General features: G+C 41.0%; 1 protein-coding gene across 1 annotated transcript in view; it reads left to right on the forward strand.

Moving 5' to 3' along the window:
* Positions 1-9,973: 9,973 nt before the first annotated feature.
* Positions 9,974-11,026, forward strand: part of LOC116071200 (sperm-associated antigen 11) — a 2,216-nt gene continuing 1,163 nt past the window's right edge. Inside the window, exon 1 of the mRNA XM_031342635.1 lies at positions 9,974-10,080. Within this exon, the coding sequence (XP_031198495.1) occupies positions 10,026-10,080 (55 nt within the window). The 5' untranslated portion in view covers positions 9,974-10,025. The remainder of the gene's footprint in view (positions 10,081-11,026) is intronic.

An 11,026-nucleotide genomic window follows, 5' to 3' on the forward strand; every position in this document is an offset into this window, starting at 1 on the left:
GTTTTTTTCGAGGGGAAACTGGGAAAGGAGAAATTTACATGTAAATAAAGAAAATATCTAATAAAAAACCCCAAAACAAGCAAACAAACAAAAAACCCTCAAAGGTTGTTTCCTGTCCTTATAGGAAGCAAGTGTTCATATAATTTGTGCAAAAATAACTGCTAAAACTGTTTAAAATCAATCTGAAGTTCAATGTATGTATCATTGATGGTTTAAAATATTATATCTTACTGGGAGCCTCATAAAGTTATTGTGTTATTTTTACATTTGAAGTAGACATGTAAGAAAGGAAGGAAAAGCTCTATGCTCTAGAATACGTATATATGTACAACGCCATCTTCCAAGCACAGACAGACATTCTGTATTATAAATTTAAGCTAAGGGAGAACTATATGGGTATAAAAAATAATAAAATGTTAAAACATGTTACTTAGGAAGACTGTAGAGCCTCACTGGATTCACAAGAAAAAAGTAAAACCTTATTTTTTTTCCCACCCATCGGAAGTAAACTTTGCATTTCTGTTGTGGACAGGAAAGTGGACACGATGACCTCTCGAGGTCAGCTCTGAGCCATTGGCTCCATTAGTCATCTTGTTTATGTTAGTTTTGCAGATAGATGCTATTTATTATAGATTCCCAAACAATGACACCACTTTTATGGATGCCAGCTGTACCCTAGTAGGAAGATACTCTAGCCACCAATATCTCAGGCTGCTAAAAAGCCATCTGAGCTTCCCTGTGTTCTCATGTCTACATTATCTTGCACATGCAATGTCCTCCCTCTCACTGAGCATAGAAGCCTTCCAAGGCTTTGACCTCCTGCTCTGTTCATTGCTTGGGGGTTCCCCATCATTGGGAAGCCTGTTTCTTCCTCAGCATCCTGCCAGCCAGGCAGCTGGGTGTAGGCAGGAGCAGTTAATCCTGTTTCCAACTTGGCTTCTTATGACCCATGCCAATCTCACATAACCTTTTCTTCATGTCAGCATATATGGTGAGCAAAGAAGTCCTGAGGCATGGGCTGCTCTGGACTGGCTTGTCTTCATTTTCTAGGTTACAGGAAAAGATAGCATGGCTCCCAAGAAATCTCTTTGAGGATTAAGAAGGAAAACTGTTGAGACTGAGTTTGTGAGCACAGCTCTGTTGCTTTCTTGATGAAACAAAGATGGTGCCCTGGAGCAATCCAAATAATATCAGCTTCCCCATGCAGACGAGAGAGGCAGGGAATCAGTGCACAGCCTTCTGGTATGGCAGAGATCTCCTCAGAGGGGTCTTATACATGGCTCTGCTGAGTTTAAATGCTTGTCACATGATGGGATGACACATCAGGTCACAATTTAAGCTTTGAGAGAAACAGGAAAATATTCCAGAAGCTTTTTTTTTTGCCTAATTTTCTGGGGCACCCCCACTTGGACCCTAACCCCATCCTCCTCTAGTAAGAACTCTAGACATAGAGAATTCTAATCATTGCTTGCTACATGCTTATCGGAGGCACCTGCTCTGGGCTAATTTGTTGCTCTGTTTCACTGTAAGACACACAACACATTAAGGGATTGAATCTTTAAGTAGTGCTTTGTCCAGATCTGTGGTTCTGAGAAGGCAAAAGGTTAACACCTTGAAAACAGGCTATCTTGTCTCTCATCTGCAGCCAGAAGACTCTTCAGGTAAGGGAGGGCAAGGACAGTCAGGCATGCAGGAGGCCAGGTTTACCCCCAGGGCCAGGTCATCCGCAATGTTTATGAGACTTGTGACAGGCGTACATCTCTACTATCCTCTGTTCTCTTCCTTGTTCTCTGGACATCTGGGTTCAGCCACTTTTGGAAGACTGAGTCACATAAGTGGCTTCATTACCCACCTGCAGTGTTAACTCAGAACGAGCCAGTGTAACACTGTGTCCTCACTGAACAGCTAGTGCCACGTAGTGCAGATTCCTTTCTGCGACACCAAGACAGAGGAGCCCCTATCCATTCCTCTGTTCCCTATCATGTGGTCTCATTAACTGTAAGTATGCAGCAGATTTTGAAGAAGGAAAGGTTAATTGAGTGTAAGTGTGACTTTAGAGACTAACGGGTCAAATTCATAGAGACTTAGCACCGAAGGACATAGATAGACAGACAGATAGACAGACAGACATATAAATAAATAATAATAAATATAATAAATGTAAATAAATAAATAATAAAATGACATAATTATGACTCTCTGTCTGTCTGTCTATCTATCTATATTTTATTTTATTTTATTCGCCAGTGTGGACATAAGGACACCATGTATATGCTTGGCACTCAGGAAGGCTAGACAAGGGTGCCGGATCTCCTGACTGGAGTTACAGATGGATGCAAGCCACCACGTGGGTGCTGAGAAGAGAATTTAAGTTCTGTTCAGGAGCAGCAAGTGCTCCTCACCACGGAGCCATCTTGACAGTCCCCGTAGTCATAACTTTGTTCTTGGAATGATGTGTAAATCTAATAATAAGGATATAAGAAAGTAGGTCTTAATACGGAATATTTAGAATAAGAATTTAGTAACTAGCATTCCATTTTTCAAAGGGCAATGAATTATTTTTAAAAGCAAAAAAATGTTTGGCCACTTATGGCTTCTTGGAGGAGCATGATCCCTTCTGTAGGGTAACTCTGATGATTCTCTCTCTCTCTGTCTCTCTCTCTGTCTCTGTCTCTGTCTCTCTCTCCTCTCTCTGTGTATGTTTGCACGTATGTATGTATGTGTACATTTATCTTATAACATAGTAGGTCTCCATGTGGCTTTTGCAGAAGCCCCTCAGTATTGTTACTCTTCTCTCCCTCCCATCTCTCCCCTGTTAACCTGTCTTCCTATTATTCCCCCTTTGACAGTTGATGGCTTCTGAGTGAGGGAGTCAGTTTCTTTTTTTATTTTTATTTTTTATTAGATGTTTTCTTTATTTACTTGTCATACAATATCTCCTTTCCCAGGTTCCCCTCCAAAAAAAAAAATAAAGTAAAATAAAACAAAACAAAACAAAAAACAAACCCCTGTTCCCACCCCCAACCCCCACCCCCGCTCACCACCCATCCTCTCCTGCTTACTAGTCCTGGTATTCCCCTATACTGAGGCATAGAACCTTCACAGGGCCAAGGGCCTCTCCTCCCATTGATGATCAACTAGGCAATCCTCTGCTATACATATGCTGCTGGAGCCATTAGTCCCACCATGTGTACTCTTTGGTTGGTGGCTTAGTCCCTGGGAGCTCTGAGGTTACTAGGTAGTTCATATTGTTGTTCGTCCTAAGGGGCTGCAAACCCTTCAGCTCCTTGGGTCCTTTCTCTAGCTTCTTCATTGGGGACCCTGCACTCAATCCAATGGATGGCTGTGAGCTTCTACTTCTGTATTAGTCAGGTACTGTCAGAGCCTCTCAGGAGACAGCTAAATCAGGCTTCTGTCAGCAAGCACTTGCCTGCATCCACAATAGTGTCTGGATTTGATGATTGAATATCGGAAGAATTTTCAGGTGGAGCAGTCTCTGGATTGTCCTTCCTTCAGCCCCTGATCTGTAGTTTGTCTCTGCAACTCCTTCCATGGGTATTTTGTTCCCCCTTTTAAGAAGGAACAAAGTATCCACACTTTGGTCTTTCTTTTTCTGGTTTCTGTGGTTTGTGGATTGTACTTTGTGTATTCTGATCTTCTGGGCTAATATCCACTTATCAGAGAATGCATACCATGTGTGCTCTTTTGTGATTGGGTTACTCACTTAGGATGATATTCTCCAGATCCATCCATTTTCCCAAGAATTTCATAAATTTATTGTTTTTAATAGCTTAGTAGTACTCCATTGTACTACTATGGACATTTTATGTGTCCATTCCTCTGTTGAGAGACATCTGGGTTGTTTCCAGGTTCTGGCTATTATAAATAAGGCTGCTATGAACATGGTGGAGCATGTGTCCTTATTACATGTTGGAGCATCTTCTGGGTGTATGCTCAAGAATGGTATATCTGGGTCCTCTGGTAGAACTATGTCCAGTTTCCTGAGGAACCACCAAACTGATTTCCAGAGTGGTTGTACCAGCTTGCAATCCCACCAGCAATGAAGGATTGTTCCTCTTTCTCCACAAACCTCTACAGCATCTGCTGTCACCTGAGTTTTTTATTCTAGCCATTCTGACTGGTGTGAGGTGGAATTTCAGGGTTGTTTAGATTTGCATTTCCCTGATGCCTAAGGAAGTCAAACATTTCTTTAGGTGCTTCTCAGCCATTTGGTATTTCTCATTTGAGAATTCTTTGTTTAGCTCTGTACCCCATTTTTAATAGGGTTCTTTGGTTCTCTGGAGTCTAACTTCTTGAGTTCTTTGTATATATTGGATATTAGCCCTCTATCAGATATAGGATTGGTAAAGATCTTTTCCCAATTTGTTGGTTGCCGTTTTGTCCTATTGACAGTGTCTTTTGCCTTACAGAAGCTTTGTAATTTCATGAGGTCTTATTTGTCAATTCTTGATCTTAGAGCATAAGCTATTGGTGTTCTGTTCAGGAAAATTTCCCCTGTGCCTATGTGCTCAAGGCTCTTCCTACTTTCTTTTCTATTAGTGTTAGTGTATCTGGTTTTATGTGGAGGTCCTTGATCCACTTGGACTTGAGCTTTGTACAAGGAGGTAGGAATGGATCAATTCGTATTCTTTTACATGCTAACCTCCAGTTGAGCTAGCACCATTTGTTGAAAATGCTGTCTTTTTCCCCACTGGATGGTTTTATCTCCTTTGTCAAAGATCAAGTGGCCATAGGTTTGTGGGTTCATTTCTGGGTCTTCAATTCTATTCCATTGATCTACCTGTCTGTCACTGTACCAATACTATGCAGTTTTTATCAAAGTTGCTCCGTACAGCTTAAGGTCTGGGATGGTTATTCCACAAGAGGTTCCTTTATTGTTGAGAATAGTTTTGGCTATCCTGGGTTTTTTGTTATTCCAGATGAATTTGCAAATTGCTCTTTCTAAGTCTGTGAAGAATTGAGTTGGAATTTTGATGGAGATTGTATTGAAGCTGTAGATTACTTTCGGCAAGATGGCCATTTTTACCATATTAATCCTGCCAATCCACAAGCAAGGGAGATCTTTCCATCTTCTGAGATCTTCCATTTTCTTCTTCAGAGACTTGAAGTTCTTGTCATACAGACCTTTTACTTGCTTAGTTATAGTCACACCAAGGTATTTTATATTATTTGTGACTATTGTGAAGGTTGTTGTTTCCCTAATTTCTTTCTCAGCCTGTTTATTCTTTGTGTAGAGGAAGGCCACTGATTTGCTTGAGTTGATTTTATATCCAGCTACTTGATTGAAGTTGTTTATCAGGTTTAGAAGTTCCCTGGTGGAATTTTTGGGGTCACTTAAGTATACTATCATATCATCAGCAAATAGCGATAATTTGACTTCTTCCTTTCCAATTTGTATCCCTTTGATCTCCTTTTGTTGTCTAATTGCTCTGGCTAGGACTTCAAGTACAATCTTGAATAGGTAGGGAGAGAGTGGGCAGCCTGTCTAGTTCCTGATTTTAGTGGGATTGCTTCAAGTTTCTCTTCTTTGACCTTTGTTTTACCTGATCCAGTTACTCCTGTAGGTGTGTCTCTTCTTCCTTTGGCTTGCCAGCTCAGGTCTGGCCCTCATCTCATCAATTCCAATTCCAGAGTGGTCCAGAGCCATAGCTCTGTCTGCTTTTTTAACCCCCACTCCCCAGCCTGCTCCCATTTGCTCTCACCTTGTCCTTTTAAACACTTGTCTCTAGTTAGCAGAGATTTATTTTTGCTAAAATGGGACATAAATTTGTCTTCCAATTCCTTCAAAATTGTCTTAAAAATAGGGAGGTCCTTACATTTGGTTTCCACAATAATATCCCCTGACCTTTTATTTTGTAGAGTTTATTGGTTACCTATGCATTTATTTAAGTTCTGTGTTTGTTAGCAAAAGGTCAGCTTGTTTGACAGAGGTTTACTGGTACCCATGATATGCCAAGCAACATTTCAAATGCAAAATATACAACAAAGGGTGAGTGGACCAAATCTCTCTATTCTCACAAGACAAACACATGGGAAAAGCCATTGGTTTTGTTCATGTCTGCTGGAGACAGACAGTTTTGTTTCCGTACGACCTCTGTTTCAGGTGAGTGTCACTCCTGGACCAGTTTTATTCTGTTGAGTGATTCATTTCATGAAGGCACTGAGAATAAATTGGAAGGAAAATCTCTGTTGTACATTTGCGAGCCCATAGCAGAGCCACAGGATTCTTCCAGCCCAATGTGATCCAAATTGGGCAGAGATATTCTGTGACCTGTGCCTCAGATTTCTGCAGAGCTTTTCCACTGTGAAGGCTCCAGCCCCTCCACCCTTGAGGCTATTAGAGAGCAACTGGGTGGGTATAGGGTTCCAGTTCACAAAGCTGTTCCCAAAAGATGTCAATCACTTACTAAGCACTTAGTGTTGCAAGCAGTGTTAGGAATATACCAATCCCTTGAAGTAGCTTTTATTATTCTCATATGGATACAGAGTCCAAAGACGAAATGCATGCAGGTCAGTGTTTATAGTTCCTTGATGAGTGGGAAGTTCCTGACAAATGCAGAATTAATGAAGACTGAATTCTGACTGTTAAGAGTTAGTTAGGTAGTGGGGGGATGATCTTATCATGCAGTCTGTCAATTGCCTCACTAGTTTACAGCTATACTTTGAAAGATCTGGACACTTCAGTTTCTTTATATTCTCTGAGTAATGACTTTTTGCAGTTTTCATGTTTTAGAAAATGGTGAAATGATTAGGGTCAGGATTAAGGGTTGGGTTTAGGGTTAGGGGTTAGGGGTTTGGAGTTAGAGGTTAGGGTTAGGGGTTAGAGTTAGGGTGAGGAGTTAGGGTTGGGGGTTGGGTTAGGGGTTGTGGTTAGGGTTAGGGGTTAGGGATTAGGATTAGGGGTAGGGTTAGGGGTTAGGGGTTATGGTTAGGGTTAGGAGTTGGGGTTAGGGTTAGGGGTTAGGAGTTAGGATCAGGGATAGGGTTAGGGGTTAGGGGCTAGGTTTAGGTTTAGGGTTGGGGGTTATGGTTAGGGTTATTATGTAAACGTCTTGACCGTAGACGGAGGCTAGTTGAAAAGAAAGTTTAGAGGATGTGGGCTATGAAGGCTAATTGTGGCTGAATGTAACCTTACAGTGTCTATGTACACATTTATAAAAAATAGATTCCTTAAATTCCACTAATAAGGCATCTATGAAATCATAGTTTTGTTTGTTTGTTTGTTTTTTTTGTTTTTTTGAAGACAGGGTTTCTCTGTGTAGCCCTAGCTGTCCTGGAACTCACTCTGTAGACCGGGCTGGCCTAGAACTCAGAAATCCACCTGCCTCTGCCTCCCAAGTGCTGGGATTAAAGGAATGCGCCAGAAATCATTGTTTAAAAAAACCCCTTCAGTACAGTTTGAAAGTTTCATGACCTGCGTTGAAAAGTCAATTTATTGGTGACAGAAATAAATGAATAGCTTCCATGTTTATTCTACTTCTCCTCCAGGGTTGAGTCTGTTTCCAGGGAAGAGTGACTGTCAAGTAAGAATTGTGAAGTCGATCTGGAGATTGAGGACAGAACTGAGAAGTCAAATTCACTGACTGCTCTCACCAATACCCCAGCACAGATGCAAGTTCATGTGGATACTGTTAGGTTGTAAGGAGCCAAATTCAGTTTGTTCCAACACACAGCATAGCTATCAGTATGAGTCTGATCTTCACACATGTTTTGTATCCTTAGTTCATAAGTATCCTTTAGGGTAATGACCCATTTTATTTTCATTTATTTTTACAGTTGGTTGATTAAATGAGGACAAAGAAGCCGCTTCATGGTTCCATTCACCCTAAACTTATATTCTCATTGGTACTTTATATATATATATATATATATATATATATATATATATATATATATATATACAAATATATATATTTAAATTAATTCTTTGAAATTTTCACCCAAGTTGTTTTGATCCTAGTTGGTAACTTTCTGTCCTTTGTAAAAGGACAGAAAGGCCTGTGGCTCAGGGACCGATTGCTGGGGTCCTCAGACTTTGATCATTGTCATAGAGCTGGAGATTTCTCATGGACACTTTGTCCTCTCTGCTGAGGAAATTCACTGCTCATTTACACAGTTCCTCAGGCATCATGTCTGACTTTTTTTTTTCAAAACCCTCTTTTGCTCAGGCTGGAGGTCAAATATGTGTGTTGTAGAACTTGTCAATTGGGATAGAGATCAGTTAAAAAGAACATTACGAAGCTGTTATAAGACTGAGAAAGCTCTCCATGGTTCCACTTTAAACATTCTCCAATATATGCCAAGTCCAGAATGTATATATGAATATAGATAGATGATATATATGAATATACTAAAGTCCAGAACAGTGTTTGCTGCTGTTTAGGTAACAAGGAGGGTTAAATGCATATACACTTACAAACTAGACGGTACTGGAAGAGTTAATGAGAAACTATTAGAGTTTTCATTGAAGTACTGAGGATGGAAGACTTGTTTTTTTTTCTTACTCTTTAGTTTATAGTTGATACACATTAATTACATATAATGAGTTTGAATATGACAGTTTAATGTATATACACTTTATATTTTGGTCATGTTCATGCCCATTGCTCTCTTATATCTCTTCCTACTTTGGAACAACTTAGTATACTCCCTGATGTCCCACATTCCTGTCTTTAACTGGCCTTGAGTTATTTTAGGGTTGTTCTCAGAGACACTGCTGTGTCTTGACAGGAGCATGGAGATCTTAGCTGTGTCAGCACCACTGAATAAATTGTCTTCCTGTCTTCCAGCAACCATTAACTGCATATAAATCCTCAGAGAGGGGCCAGACTTGGTCCCTCCTCTTCTCCTTGGCGGATGTTGGCCAGCCCAAGCTCATGCAGGTAACCCCAGCCACTGTGAATTCAAGAACAAAGCCTTTTCAATTTTTATTAGAATCTTAAGAGAAGTGAGTCCAATTGGCCAGAGACCAAAATAAGAACAAGGTGACCAGCTGCACTAGCTATGTATTTAGTAAAACTTCATGGAAAATCTGCCCTGGATTCTACTTCAGGGATACCCTTTCTAAAGATTGTTTTCTGTCTCCAAAATCCAGCCAAAGTCTCTATTCTGTGTCTACAAAGCTCTATAAATCTCCCTCTAGATACACATCAACATAGCTCCGCATCCCTGGAGGCAAGGCTCCATGACCCCTCCTGCTGACTTCTTCAAGTGGGAAGAACCTTGATGGGTATGAGATTGATATACCCTCTTCTTCCAGTGTGGACAATATTCTGGCTTCCGACAGTTTGGTTTCGCAAATTTGTGAGTTTGGTGTGTTCTAGCTGGCCTTCTGTGGACTTTGCATTCCTGAGGTGTGACTGTCTTCATCATGTCTTCCTGCTCTCCTCCTGTTCAATCCTCATTGTGTTGGGGATTACTGATTGTTTCACGGTATTGTAATGTGCCACTTATGTTTCGACTAGTGACTATGATGAGTAACACTACCCTCAAATGTTCTTTCACACCCTCTTAGGTTCACACGGGACTTTGTGTCTTTGGGCAGATATCTGGGAGTGGCTTCTGGTCACACTCTTTGTTGGTGTTCTTAACTGAGGTGGATCCTGGCAAGTTGAATATTTTGAAAGCCAAGGACACATCTTTACAGAGTTGAGTCTCTGTCACCTACCATCTTATCACACCACCAGGGCTTGGTGCAATGTATTCAGTCCCCAATGTCCCTAATGTCTCCAAATGTCCCCAGTGGTGATTTCTTTCTCTTCAGGTTTCACATGCTACATTGGACAATCTCTGCCTCTGGGGAATGCCACAATGCTTGTCTATTTTTAGGGAAAAAAGAAAGATTAACTGGTACCATCTGCCCACAGCCTAACTCAGTAGAGCAGATAAATATACTCATTCCCGAGTAGCATTCTCCAGGACTATAAAGGTCTCCTGTTTGTCCTTTCCCACCTGGCTTAACGCAATCATCAGTCCCATCCTGCACAGAGAGCGAGTCATAAAACATGAAGGCTTTGTTACTCTTTGCTGTTTTCTTCTGCTTGGTCCAAGGAAACTCAGGTAAATGTCTTCTGAGTAAACCCTGGCAGGAGAAGGCAGGACTCTCTTTTAGTTTGCAGACAGCATTGAGGTATGTCTAGGTATAAGCATCCGGCACAGTCTGGGGCTCAGCGCTGGACCACTTTCATAACGAAGAGGTTTTATTTTTATTTTTTTGTTTGTTTGTTTGTTGAGAGCTGTCAATTTTACAGCACAAGACCTAGAGGCCCATTTCCTCCAAGACAAATAGAAAGATCTGATTGTAAATCTGAGATAGTTTATTCAGGCCGGAACTACAGCCAGACATGTGTCAGAGCAGGAGCTGCAAGATAAATTGTAAGATGACTGCCATTGTGTGCGCAGAGAAGGTATTCACTTCTATGGCTCTTCCTCAGCTTTTGCATATAGCCTATTATATCCACAAAAACCCAGATGTATCCTTTAAATGAATTTTCAAATGAGAGAAAATAGGTGACCTTAAGAAAGCCAGAGTCCAGATCTGAGGCTTTTGAATTAGTGGCTCTTCTGTCAAGGTGGACTACACCCACATCCCTATGTCCTTTCCAAACCATGGTAGATTTGATGAACACAGTATCATAAATTAGTCCCCATCTGAAGTCTGGATGCTGCAGGAGATTATTTTTCTAGACATGTCAGGCATACAGAGTGTTGCTGTTGCTTTTAAATACAGGATGTACAGCATTGTTAGAAAGCCCTATATATATATGTGTGTGTGTGTGTGTGTGTGTGTGTGTGTGTACTTTTTATTGGTTATTTGCTTTATTTACATTCCAAATGTTTTCTCCCTTTCCAGGTCTCCCATTCGGAAACTCTATATCCCATCCCCCCTCCCCCTGACTTTATGAGGGTGCTCCTTGACCTGCCCACCCACTCCCAGCTTCCTGCCCTGGCATTCCCCTACATTGGGGCTTCTTAGAAGGGTGAAAGGCCTTGTTTTTAACCGTCT

Source organism: Mastomys coucha, unplaced genomic scaffold (genome assembly GCF_008632895.1).
Source record: "Mastomys coucha isolate ucsf_1 unplaced genomic scaffold, UCSF_Mcou_1 pScaffold22, whole genome shotgun sequence".
NCBI classification, from domain to species: Eukaryota; Metazoa; Chordata; class Mammalia; order Rodentia; family Muridae; genus Mastomys; species Mastomys coucha.